The 14,989-nt window shown below is 32.2% G+C and overlaps 1 protein-coding gene across 1 annotated transcript; it reads left to right on the plus strand.

Annotated features, from left to right (window-relative positions):
• Positions 1 to 13,832: 13,832 nt before the first annotated feature.
• Positions 13,833 to 14,926, plus strand: LOC123749792 (death-associated inhibitor of apoptosis 2-like). Its single transcript, XM_045731912.2, has one exon. It carries the CDS (start codon positions 13,889 to 13,891, stop codon positions 14,885 to 14,887), a length of 999 nt encoding a protein of 332 aa, XP_045587868.2. The 5' UTR covers positions 13,833 to 13,888; the 3' UTR covers positions 14,888 to 14,926.
• Positions 14,927 to 14,989: the final 63 nt, after the last annotated feature.

A 14,989-nucleotide genomic window follows, 5' to 3' on the forward strand; every position in this document is an offset into this window, starting at 1 on the left:
CACAATTTTATGATATTAAATTGGGTGGTACTGTTTTTTTTATAATATAATTATTGTATTTATGTATGTAGTTAGAAAAATATATTTATTGGAATGGTTGATTTCCTTTATTTTCCCAGATTCTGCTATTGAGTTCAATAGGTTCTTCTCTTCCATTGGTTCATCCCTTGCTAATGATATTCCATCTTCCAGTATCTTACAGGGAACTATCCCCAGTCTCTGTACCTAAAGCCTATTAGATCAGCCCAAGTCACTTGAACTCCAAACCTTTCCAGATATTCTAAAAAAAGCGAGAGTAACGCCTGTTCCCCTTAACATTGACAAAACTTTCCCATTAGTTTTAAGCTGTAGTCATTAATGTTTTTCCTGCCCGAAACGCTTTGCGTAATAGTGACTTTAGGCATTGTATGTACTAGCTCTATCTAAAGCCAACAAACTTTGTAAATCTCTTTATGTGTACCTTACCTAAATAAAGATTGTACCACGCCCTGCCCTGGTGACTCTATTACTCCCTTATCTATCCATATCTCAACTATGGTATTTGTGCTTGGGGCTCTACTACCCAAAATCACTTACGTCCTCTAATTACTCAAGCTGCTATTAGGACAATATCCAATTCTGGCCCCAGACATCACTCGGTACCCCTACTCAAATCCCTGAATATGTTAGACATTAAGTCACTGCACATTCTCTGTTTTTTCAACAATGTTCCCCCAAATAAAAATTATTATTATTATTATTATTATTATTATTATTATTATTATTATTATTATTATAAACACTTTAATAATAGTGGATATTCTATTTTCTAGTTCACTCTCTTGTTGGTTGGTGGCATCTTCTGTGTTAACATCTTACGCTCGTTCTTGAGGTACTAGTTCACTCTCTTGTTGGTTGGTGAAAAATTCATTCTTCTGTGTTAACATCTTATTCTCGTTCTTGAGGTAAATCAACTTTCTTTTTCTTCCTCCCTTATATATTCTATTTTCTAGTTCACTCTCTTGTTGGTTGGTGGAAACTTCTGGTAGATAACAACATTCTTCTGTGTTAACATCTTATTCTCATTCTTGAGGTAAGTCAACTCTTTCTTTTTCTTCTTCAAGTGTGTTTCCATTCTTTTCAATTTTTTAATCAACTCAGCTTGTCTCTGCCTAGGGTTAATCTGGGAAAGCATCTTCGTACAACTTTTTCTTGGAAGGGCAGCAAAGCGTGTGTGGTGGGCTGGCTGGATGGCCGTCCGTTAGTGGATGTAGTGAGAGTGGCCACGGATATTTATATATGTGGCTCAGCTAACACAGTGCTTCCGGCAACCAGCTATTAGTCAGAACCGGGACTTTTATGTGGTACTTATTACTATCTAGCTTATCTAGGCAATTCACAAACACAACGAAAACAACATATGTCCCATACAGTCCTGCCCTTTCGATAACCTACACTGAATACACTGAATAATAATTACCAAGGCAAAATTTAAACAAATAAAAACATGCACACTTTTATTTAATGAAAATAACAGTGGAATTAATATGGAATGAAACATGTCAACCCTTTGTGACCATTGAAAAAAAAAAAATCCTTATTCTTGCATCTTTCATATTGTTAAGCTAAACAATGTCCCAGGTTCTTTCCTAAATCATGCATTTGAAAATAATTTAGTTTTATTATCTTCTTAGCATGAAATGTTTTAGGATTGTTGTTATGGTAGTTTACATATATTATGTGTTTCTTCATACCCTAAAAAGATCAGAATATTTGCTATGATATATGAATCTTGATGATTCACCCTTGTTTGCTTCATTACGTGTTTGTTAAAATTCCTAACCTCCCATTGAATCCAGTTATATTTATTTTTAACAAGAGAGTTTAGAATTGTTACGCCTACATCCATTCCATTTATGTTTCTCCTACATTGCCAATGTATTTTCTCGGGCCAAACCAGACTGAGCAACAGCGCTTGCAGTTTGTATTCGACTTCACGTTCAGCCATATATTGGCACATTCGTTCCTTATCCCTATGATTACTATTAATGTAATCTTTATATTCTGTCGTATATAGCTCTTGACTAGCCGATATGAACATAAGAGTAAGGCGGTTTATTTCATTCAACAGACAAGCACAAGTTGAACTACTCTCACCTTCTAAATAAAAATTACACTGTAGATCATTATTGCTGTTTTTATTTGTGGTATAGAAGGTAATACTCTTTGTTGAATCCTGGTATCCATTAATCAAATTTTGGGCGAGTAAATGACAAAGATTTGTAATACTATGTAAAACTGGTGGAAATGTATAAATATTACCCCGACGGTATAATACATTTCGATATTCATTAAAAGATTTATTTATTGTTATTTTGTCTCTAAATGTGTGGCTGTTCTTATTTCGGATATCGAAGACTGCCAGATTTTGTAAAACAGGTAATTGGAATAAGATTTGATTATTTCCATAGACCCAGACATATTTTATATCATATTCTGACACCAGAGTTTCTAGACATTCGCTTAAGTTATTTAATTCTTCTTGATTTTGGTTTAATTCTTCATCTGTTATTTCATCTTTGTTCGTTTTTGTATTTATATCTAGATACCTATTAATGCATTTGAAGGGGAAATGAAAGACCGATTTATCTACATAACAATAACCATTAGCCATATTTACTACTGAAGCAGAGGCTTCGTATAGGATATATCGTTTATGGACATATCCATTCGATTCAGAAAAAGTTTGTATATAATTAAAAGCTAATAAAAAACAATTTTCCATTATTATTAAACCTCTATTTTTTTAAAGAAACAAATGTATATAAGTATAGTTTAATATTATCAGATGATATAGTTTAGTTTATTGTTCATAGCTTTGTTTATAATAACAATACCTGCTGGTCTAATTGTAAAACTTATTTTTCAAAAATTATAAGTATAACCGTTAATCAATGCTTTTGGGGGTTCAAACCAGCATATGTTTGATATTCTGTTAAAATAATTTTTTTTATGAATTTATTATGACTAAAAAACAATAGGAAAAAAAGAAAAAAGTAGCAATGGGGTTAATAAGAATTTTAGTTGCTATAATCCTAATTATAGTCGTTATAATAATTATTTATTTACGCGGAAAACGTATCAATGTCAGTAAGGCTATCAGACATGATCCGATTCATGAAACAACATTACAATCCACCATCAGTCCAACAATAACAAAATTATCTGAAACATTACAAACCACCATCAGTCCAACAACAACAACAACAACAACAACAACGTCCTCTGAAGTACTTCAAGAAACAACATTACCATCCACCATCGGTTCAACAACATCAACAACAACAACAACAGAGTCCTCTGAAGAATCTAATATAATCATCTCAAAGTTGGAATCATTATTCTCCCCGTTTATCAGAGATATAAATACCTATAAAGGTCTCGTAATTATTCCTAAACCACCAATTTCGTATAATCCTAAGAATAGAATCGAAAGTGAGAATACAATCATTAAGCCTTTTAATAACTTCCTTTTAAATTACAATAAAATCCACAGATATTTAGATAATAATAATGTCTCAAATAACACAAATTATGTACTGGCAAAATTCTGATTACGACAAGGGATATTATACCAAAAATCCAATTATTTTAATATTTCCTTGGAATATTAATGATTTGAAACCTAATGTTTATACAGATCAAAGTGAAATACAAGATGTTAAATTACAAAACCATATAAATACAGTACGGACCAAATCACATAATAAAAGAAAAAAATTCGACATGGACAAATTGTGGATATCATGTACGCATGCGGCAAGTCAAGATATATTTATTCAGGGATTCTCTAAGTATGATTTTCCAATTAAAGAAAATTCATTACCACCATTTGTGGTAATGAAACTTGAACTTCAAGATGGTAATAATGAGGTGGAATGTAAAATGGTGGCTAAGAACATTAATTCCTCAGAAACCTTTGCTAGCATTAAATTTAATATCAATGTGGAAATCTCGGAAGAAGAACAAGAAACAGGAGGAAGATCAGGACTCCTCCCTGATATAGTTTCCGATTATGAGTCCAGAAACGTAATATTCGAGAGAATGTAAAATTATGGTATCCTGTATTCAATGCAAGAAATAATTATTTTGAATGCTGAAAAATAAACATTGAATGTCCTATTCAAAATAATGTGCGTTTCATTTCATTTCAATAAGATAGAATTAACATTGGACTTCAAAATAGGTATTTTTTTCTCACCCCATAAAAAATGAGTGAAATTGTTAAAACAATCTTGAGTATGGTACATTTCCCTGAGGATGGGACCTCAGGTTTAAGAGAACGTATAAATATAAAAACTTATTTAAACAATGTTTCTGCTAAAGATGATGATGAAACAAGAACAATCATATTACTAAATAAATTGTTTCATTTATTCGATCTATCTGATCGATACATAAAATTAATAACTAAAACATATCCTCTTATTAAAAGTCAATATCAACAAAAGGAAACCATAGCTTTATTAAATAAACAATATGATGAGTGTAATATGGAAAAAAAAATCCTAGAGACTGTGATAGCAGAAAAACAACGCGAAATACTCGATTTAAATAAACAAGTTGACAAGTTTACAACTGAAATAGAAAAACAAAAAAATATAATAAACAATTTAGAAATTGAAAACAATAAATATGAAGAAGAATTGAAAACCCAAATATTTATTTTAGATCAATTAAATGAATGTGAAGATAAAATTGAGGAAAAAGACAAACAAATAAAAGAATTAGATAATAGAAATATAGAAAAAGATAAACAACTAACTGAAAAAGACAAACAAATAACAGAATTAGATTATCAAATTAAACAGTTAAATATTCTAATTAATTCAAATAATACTGAAATAAAATCTAAAAACGTTGAACTCCATAAAAACCTACAACTATGTACCACACAATTATCTGAACAAAAACAAGAAATAAAGAGAATAAATGAAGAATTAACTCAAAGTTATAGACATATTAATGAAAAACATCAACTAGAAGAAACTTACAAAAATGAATTTGAGAAATGTAACTACGAAAAACATGAACTAGAAAAAACCTATATGAAACAACTTGAGGAACAAAAACAAGCCCATCAACGGCAATATAAGGAGTTATTATCACTCAAAACAAAAGAACTTGAGAAACATCAACAAGCAGAAGAAACTTATAAACAACTTCAGGACCAAATGCTAAATAAATATAATGAATTATTGGCGAATATAAACACAATAAATAATTCTAATAATACATTATTTAATAATTTTTTTAAAAAATCTATATTATCAAATGATGATATAACTGAATGTTTTTCAAATATATTGTTTATAAATAATAGTTATTCAAGTGAAAAAAATAAACTAATTGAAGAAATAATAATAAAGATTATTGATCATTTTAATACAGAACACAAGAATTATATTCAACAAGAACATATAAATAGAATGGCTAAGTTAAATGACATTATTAACAATAGTAATTATAATAATAATGATCTACAACCTGAAAATATAGCAAATATATTATTTACTAACGAGGAAGAAAGAGGGTTATTTAATCATATACTAAATAGTTTCAAAACTAATATTACTGATGAAATAGTAGAAAAACACAAAAAAGAATTAATGCCTTATGTTGATTTAAATGTTGTTTTAAAGCGTCAGTTACAAGAACCAAATTATTTGGCTAAAATGTTAGTAGATGAACTTGCATCTATGGATTTAGTTAAAGAAAAGATAATAGAACAACTTGCTGATTTATACAAATATACAAAAGAAACAAATTATGAAGTTATAAAGGTATATACTTTTATTACAATTATATATACAATTTATCAGAACGAACTTAAAAAAGATTTTAGCATACGAAATATAAAACACTTTTATGTAATTATCTTGCAAGTGATTCACAAATCATATGGTGATACTTCTAAAATATTAGCCATTCAACAAATGCAGGAATCAGAAAATTCGATATTAAAACAAACAAATAAAGAAATGAATTCTAAAATGTTAGTCATGGCTTCTGAATTAAAAGAATCGAAAATACATTTGTCGATGATTAATACAATTGACGTTTCTTCAGACTATGATGAAACTCTAGTAGAAAAGTTCACTTCTATTATCAGAACTATTATTAATGAACTCGATGCTTACCTATCAGAGAAGTGCCGAAAAAAGTATTTGTTATTAGCATTCGATCAGATTAAAGTAAAAGAAATATTTTGTAGGAATAGTGTTGCCAAAAATGAAATGAAACAATTATTCTATTCTCTTTCGAATCATATTTCTAAATTTATATTCTGCGCCCAGTTCTATAAAAATCTTGTTACGGTAATAAACGATAAAATTCTTATGCCTTCTATTCAATTAAACCTATATTTTTCACAAAACCTATATGACATCGATACTATGAAAACAGCTTTATTAAACTCCAAAAATATAAAGAAAGCTATTAAAACCCCTTCTGTTTTTCCCATTATATATAATATTAAGGGTTTAACATTGATTGGAGAAAAAATTAACATTAACAACGATGAAATTTACAAAAACCAAATAGTGTCTATTGATAACAAGGATAACAATTTAAAATTACTTACATTATTGAACAGTGATGATATTGAACAAGAAAAGAAATGGTTTATTGAAACACAAATAATAAAGAAGTATTTAAATGTAATCGGCGATGAAATCATTTTAAAAACAATTTCCTCTCAGAAAGTTTCATCACAGGAAACAACAAAAACATCAAAAACATATAAAACAACAGATTCGGGGACAAAACAAAAAGATGCCAAACAACGATCAAAATTAAATACCCAAGACAGACGAAAAAATGAAATATTGACTCTGAAAAAGAATCAAAGAGGAAAACAGTTCATGAATAGGAGAGGAACAGATGGAAAGCAATTGGAAGAGGAAGTTGATATTAATCCAATAAATGACCCCAGTTCATCAGTTGAAGGTAAAGAATGAGGATATTAAACCAATAAATGACACTAGTTCAATAGTGCTAGAAGAAAAGAAGGAGGTTGAAAAGGAAATAGAAGAGGATGTAATAATGCTAGACGAAAAGAAGGATGATAAAAAGGACTTTTTTTTTTTGGGGGGGGGGGGATAATAATAAAAAAATTAAAAAAAGGAGTAGCAGGTCGGGGAGTAGGCAAATTAACTCAACTCCAAAAAAAGAGGGAAAGAGAATAGAAAGATTTTAAGAAAACATTCAGCCTTTGATTATATACTACTTATCCATTAAATTATGTGTTTATGATCTAACAAAATAATCAGAATTAGAATTTAGTAATCGGCCTATATTAATAAAAATATAGAAAATATTAATGAAAATAACTTGTATTGATTCAGCAACCTATGGCGGAGGGAGGGAGGGGGATGGGATAGTGGTATAAAAGGAGAATTTCTGCCTATTTAAGAGTCACAAACCCTTGCTCTCTCTCCAGCTCCAGTGTCAGGTGTACAGTCTACTGAAATTAAGCAGTTTATCATTCAGTAGGGTAGTGGCGGGCGTCATTACAGTTTAACTATTGATCCATATGCAGTCAATCTAGTCCATCATAACAACAAGCTTCAATAATCAATTCCTTACCAGTTCAGTTTATGAATCAAATCATAAAAAAAAACACACACTCGTATTTCTTATTGTTATAGTGCCTATATTAACTACTTATGTGTGCAGTGCCTATATTAACTACTTATGTGTGCAATGATCAGGTACAGCCGAAGCTGAAGGAACAAGTCACAATATACCACTTCCTAAGCCATTTGGAAACATATAAAGAGAGTATAGTGTAAAACGATTGACTTGTAATTATTTGTCTCTTTCAGGTAAATTAACATTTAGAGATTGATTTTTTATTCATTATACTACAGTAAAATACAATTATAATAGTAATTTTAATTTATTGTTATTCGTTCTTTCCTCCCTCTATCCTCCCCCACCCCTTGTTTCCGAACTGATGAAGGGTTTCGAGATAACTACTAACTCTTCTGGGGAAGCAAAAGAACAAGCTGAAAGAGGTCAAGCTGCATCTGTCTTACTTGAGCAAATGTCTTGTTTGGTTGAATCAACGGTAAAAGCAAGGTCATCTTCTTCATCTTCGTCCTCATTATCGTCTTTATCGTCGTCCTCATCGTCGTCCTTATCGTCGTCCTCAGACACATTCGAAAGTGACCGGTTGATTGACAAACTAAAGGGCTTGGTACTAAATAAGGCCATAAAGAGAAAGATGAAGAAGAAAGAAAAGGCACTAAGGAAGCTTGATTCTAGAAAAATCAAATGGCCATGGTCTTCAGATGGAGATGATGACACCAAGTCAGGGGAGGAATGGGAGAAGCAGGAGAATGTGGAGGAACGTGTCTTCGGTCAGGAAACAACAACAGGCACAGGTATGTATGTAATTAACTTTACTAATAAGAGGATTAATTTCAGTTATACGTTATTTATTTTTTTGTGATTAAAAGTTTTTTTTTTTTTTTAATCTGTGAATTCCTATGCTCTGTTAAAATTTATTCGGTAGAGAATATGTTAATGTCTTTGTTATTTGCTACTACACAGCTCCGCAACTTCCCAAAAAGAGATGTCGAAGTGACAGACACTAAATGGAAGATAGAAGCCATCATGGATAAAATCACACAGACTGGAGAAAAAAATGAAGAATGCCTGTATAACAGAACCTTGAAACCGGTTTCTGAATGTTGTTGGCTGCATTGTGGTGGCTTATTTCCCCAAGAAAATACTTTTATAAAATAAGCATGAATGGACAGTTCAATCAGAAAATAGTAGTTGTTAGTCACTCTAAATAAATAATTGGGGTAAAAAAAGGTAAAAGAATGAGATACTGAATATATTATATTATTTCCACAAATTAATTCATTTTATTATCCTACCCCAACCCAAATTTTTCCAAAAGGCTCCCAGGCCCCAACCTTTTTCTAGTATTTGGGCAATTTTTAATTCAAATTCACTTTTTTACGTAAAACTTCTTCAACCCAGCAGCCAAAAGCACCGGTGTCGAGCAATAGTGGGATCGCATCCGTGAGTGGGCATCCCGTAGCAGTCATACTCCCCAATTTCATTAACTTTCTGTCGCCCACAAGTTAAGGTAAAGAAGCTGCGCTGAAAAAAAAAATTAAACAATGCTTATTGATGTCACAGAGAGAACATCAATACACCTCAATCCAAAGAATATTGATTAGAAAAAACGATGAACACCACCAACCTCAAGCAGAAGAATACTGATTTAATAAAAATTTTTGGACCGTTGAAGGTTGAAGTCAACATTTTTAAAAGTGATATTTTAGATAAAGTGTTGAAAACCTTGTGATCAAACTCATGGCGGTGAAGTCCACCTAGTAATGTAATAGCTGGTTGCCCGGAGCAGTACTGTGTCAGTTGAGCCATATATATAAATATTCGTTGCCGCCGACCACTCTCACTCTTATATTACATCCACTGATGGCCAGCTTCGCTGCTCTTCCAAAGAAAAAGTTGTCCGAGATGATCTCTCCTCAGATGAACCCCAGGATGAAACTATGCTGGGAAGAGGAAGAGGAGAAACTAATATTGAATATAGAGAAAGAGTTGTTACAAATAATCCACGACATCAAGCTGAACAACACCAACCTCAAGCAGAATAATATTGACATCATCAAGCAGAATGAGACAATACTTTTGAAGACAGACCAAGAGTTGTTACAATTAATCAGCAAAATAATCACCAACATCAAGCAGAACAACACCGACATCAATCAGAACAACACACTATTGAAGATGATAGAGCAAGAGTTATTAAAAATAATCACTTACCTGAAGCAGAACTATACCGACATCAAGCAGGAGATTGATGATTTAAAAAATGAAATTAAAGAGTTGGAAGGCTGAAACAACCCACCTTTCTTTTGAGGAATTGATATGTGCAACCACTTGGAAGTCATATTTATTTATGATGGGACCAAAGAGCCAATGTTTTTCAAAACTTCCGCACAGTGACTGACATAGTAACTAACGTGGGTACATCACCGACCTGAAGAAGAAGAATACAAACCTCTGGCAGGAGATTGCTGATTTAAAAAAAAAAAAAACTTTCGAACAGTTGAAGGCTGTCTCATTTCATTTTTAATTCCACTGTAATTTTCACTAAATAAAAGTGTGTATGAATTATAAAATATATTGCTTTATTTTTTTTTAATTTTGCCTTTATTATTCTAGTGTACATAGGTAGGGGAATGGGGCACCTTTTAATTTCACTGTAATTTTACACTAAATAAAAAGTGAGCCCAGAATGGGAACAGATGTAGTATAATTAAAAAGTAAGATGATAATGTCAGTATGGCTGGCACTAGTTCCGGTGAGTGTCAGTACAAGTTGTCATATCTCAGTATTGTGAAGACTGTCTATATACGTAAAGGTGGGTTTGGAGTTATCCCACGCTGGGCTGGATGTCCATTCATCTTTAAAAATTCGTATGTACAAAGTAGTGGGTAATTTTTCTTCATATTTAAAAAAACTACGGATAGTTAATTGGATGATGGTATACTCACACACAACATATTTGTGTTTTTTCAGGTGGTAACTTAAGTTGTTATCACACCCATTAAACAAAACCAATCCATCATCTTGAAATACTACTTTAATATGGTCTATTTCAATTTTTTCCTGTGATGAGGCCTTCGACATCAAAATCACTTGATAGGTATTTTCAAGCTTGACTCCATTGTTTTGTCTCATGAATAATTCATATTTTATTCCCCACTTTAGTAGTATTTCTTCAAGTTTTATTAACATAATCTTTACAGATTCAATTTCCCATATTTCATTGTTGTTAGTAGGGTTGGGTTCAGTCTTTACAGATTCAATTTCCCATATTTCATTGTTGTTAGTAGGGTTGGGTTCAGTCTTTACAGATTCAGCTTCCCATATTTCGTTGGGGTTCATTGCTTTGCCTGTAGGGTTGGGTTCACTCAGAGTCTTATCATTTTCAAAATTTGCTGTTGTCTCGTTAATATCAGTCATAATGGTGATCTATTTCAAATCTGTGAATGTAAAAAAAAAAAAAAAAAATTATGTTAAGGCATATGTAACTTAACTGATCAATCAACATTTTTATCTAAGATAGTATAAGGTGATGCAGGACAAATAATTAGAGTAAGACCAAACAAGACCCTACCTTACCCAAACTAAGTCAATATAATTATATTATATTATTATCAAAGTGGACTCACTAGATACAGCACAGGACTAGGGTTGTAACTGACAGTTGAATTCTTTTATATCTATCTTTTCAATTCTGACTTGAGGAGTAGGAGGATGAGGAGGAGGAGGAAGAGGAGGAGGGGGAGGGGTGAGTTAAATCGCCTTCAAGTATATAAAAGCGTTATGCCCAGTATTATTACCTCAGTGTTAAGTGGTCTGATGCAGCATGCATATATCCATAGTGATAACTATTTAATATTATTTAATTGTTGACATATACAACAACTATGGATTCACCACTTTCTATAAATATGTTAATGATGACCCTTGATAACATATACCAAAACAAGATGAAAGAAAAACTTCCAGATACATTTGGAGCATCATTTCAGAAGATGATTTGCTATGCTGAAAACAGTTTAAAGTCTTCGGAATTGTAAGTATCATTATTATAATATGTTAATAATATATATCATATATATATTTTTATAATATCCATACCCCAATAAATTATTACTTCTTATTTTTTTTTTCTTTTGTTTGTAGGTATGAAAATCTTTTAAAAACATTGAAAGAAAAAAAGAAGATAAAAAGAATAAGTGCAAATGTCCCACATGGAATCCTATCCCCTGAAGACGGCCCTGCTATTCTTCATGATATAAAGGTCAACTGCTATGGCCCTGATGACACAATCTACAACAATGATCCTGAAGTTCGAAAAAATGTTCCTCGTGGTGTAACACTCTTGGAGTTTAAGGGACAGTTTGATTTAGTGATCTTTGCCAATAAAAAATTTACTGGTGGTATTGGTGATGAGGATGATAAACAACCGGAAACAAATGATCTATGGAAACAATATTGCTTAGAAGATCTCAGTACTACTACTTCTAAAGTAGTTTGTATGACTAAAGTGAATGGTGAATCAGCTCATTTCAGTGGCAGATACATTAATGGTAAATTTTTTTTAATTACTGGGAGTAAAAGTGTTCATATGTTAATTGGAGAAAGGGAAGACATTGAGCGGTATGATGGAGAACGTTATGTTGTTGCTAAAGTTGTGGCCAGATCACTGTGGGATACATTGAATAATATGGATATTATGAATCGACATTTGGTATATAGTATCTTACACTATACTAAATGTACAGCTGTGTGTGAGCTTCTTCAACCTGACAACCAACATATTGTTAACCTCAGTCACTTGGATAAGCATCAACTCAACGTTATCTGTTTTACTCCATTGTACAACGAATATGAAGAGACTAGCCTTCTTGCATTACCTCCACACTACACACTCAACCTGTTTACGGCATTAGGCTTTATATCTCCTGCTTATTCAATAATTGAAGCTAAAGATGTAGTGAAACACCAGAATAAGGTAGGCAAACAAAAAGTCTATTGTACAAGGAAGTGTCAATTTATATTGTCACATTTTTCAATACAATTTCTTTTATGAAACTATATTATTAAATTATTTTTACAGGTGCGAAGTGATCTTTACAAAGAAGGTGAAGTTTTTTATTTTTTAAATGAGAATGAAGAAACAATTGGAATGATAAAAGTAAAAACAAGATGGTATGTAATACTTAGAGCCTTGAGGGAAAAAGCAGTTTATTGTTTTTTATCCAAGAAAAAAAACAAGCAAAATTGGAGTTTAGAGAATAATATTCACTTAACTCAATTACGACTAAATGAAATTCAGAAATGGCTCAAGTTCTCGATTTATATTTTACAAAGATGTAAGGTGAGTATGATGGGTAAAGCACCTACCTACTTTGTTTTCATAAAAAGACTCTCTTAAGAAATTAATTATTTGAAAAATTAGGTTGAAAAATAAGGGATTTATAACACTAATAAATAATTATCATTACTTTCAGGAAATGGGGAAAAGTTTTCTACAGTGGCTAAATGAAAAAGTAGAAAAAAAACATATTGCTGTGGAAGATATTAGGCCCCAATTTCCAACAATATGGAGCAGGTTTCTTTTTGAAAAAAATTTGACCGACAATTTTGAAGATGATGAAGAAGAAGAATTAGGTGGTTAGTAACTTTATTATACAGCTGAAGGCATTGGGAAGACAACCAACTCGAAGTCTATAGAGACAAATTACCGTCTTCATTACTGTCGAGAAGTGGACTAGGGATAATTAATTAAAATATGTTTTCTAGTAACACCTGTGGTAGGGATGTCATCTTTTAGACTGGAATTTGTATTGATTTACACATGATATATAAAGTGTTCATCAATAAAAATAAGTACGTAGTTAGGTAGTAGTATTTTTTTTTATCTGGGACGTGAATTTTTTTTTATTTTTTTTTTTTGGGGGGGGGGGTGCCCAGGTTGAGTGTAAAAAATGTAGTAAAATTTCCACAATTAAAATTTCTATTTTTATCACATAATTTCCACTTAGTTCCCTATATTTTTCTTACCATTATTTCAGCTTTTTACTAGGATCTGGTAAAGGATTTCAGCTGATAAACTCTATAGTCCCAATTTTAAGTCTATGAGTCAACAGGAAGAGGAGGAGGAGGAGGAGGAGGAGGAGGAGGGGGGAGGGAGATTGTGTATTATATAAAGAGAGAGAGAGAGAGAGATGCCTCTCTCAGTCACTAACTAGTCAGTCTAATACAACGCTCACATTTTGTTTTCATAGCAATGAGAGAAGAAAAAAATCGTTTGGAGACTTTTAAGGACTGTAACTTCAGTGTAAACAGTCATGTACTTGCAAAGGCGGGTTTCTATTATACTCATAAAGCAAATCTTTTAGAATGTTCAATGTGCCATTTTCAAATTGATGCCACGAACGTAAACAAAGATGAAAATAGAATCATTGCTTTACATAAGAAAGAGAAACCAGAATGCACATTTAATCAGAACGTGAAAAGATCTATTTCTAAGAAGTTTGATTCATATGACAGTTTACGGTTTGAAAAGGAACGTTTGGATACCTACATAGATTGGCCACTTGAATGGTTAGAACCATCTGATTTGGCTCGTGATGGCTTTTACTATCTGCGAACAAATGACCACGTTGCTTGTGTCTTTTGTCGAGGCATTGTTGGTTCCTGGGAAAGAGGAGACACTCCCAGAGGCGAACATCAGCGGCACTTTCCCCATTGTCAATTCATTCGAAACCAACCAGTGGGAAATTTTCCACTGATATTTAATGAAAAATTCGAGGGTTATTCCATTCCACTGAGAAATAGTAAAAATTCGTCCTATAGACAAGGAATAGATGTCTGTGGTCTAAGTCCTATGACAGACAATGGAATAGATGTCTGTGGTCTAAGTCCTATGACAGACAATGGAATAGATGTCTGTGGTCTAAGTCCTATGACAGACAATGGAGTTCACCAACATACCATTGCCAAGCGAAAAGACTACTTAACACTTGAAAGTCGCCTAGCAAGCTTTAACAATTGGCCTGAACGTGTAACACAGAAACCAACTGAATTGTCAGAAGCTGGATTCTTCTATTGTGGTTTAAGTGATCATGTGCGCTGTTATCATTGTGGGAATGGACTTCGAAACTGGGAAACTGATGATATACCTTGGGATGAACATGCTCGCTGGTACCCAGAGTGTACCTTCCTCTTCTTGATGAAAGGAAAAGAATTCATTGATCAGGTATGTCAGCTAAGTAACTTGAAATGAAGGTTGACTATTATTATTGTAATCTTTATAAAGCCATTTGTAACATTAACTTTATTTTTTTTTCAGGTTCAAGGGGAAAGGCCACCTTATGAGACAAACCCT

This window comes from Procambarus clarkii, chromosome 75 (genome assembly GCF_040958095.1).
Source record: "Procambarus clarkii isolate CNS0578487 chromosome 75, FALCON_Pclarkii_2.0, whole genome shotgun sequence".
In the NCBI taxonomy this organism is placed as follows: Eukaryota; Metazoa; Arthropoda; class Malacostraca; order Decapoda; family Cambaridae; genus Procambarus; species Procambarus clarkii.

Excerpts from the sequence above, each read along its gene's own strand:
- LOC123749792 (XM_045731912.2), top strand. The coding sequence starts at position 13,889 with ATGAGAGAAGAAAAAAATCGTTTGGAGACTTTTAAGGACTGTAACTTC.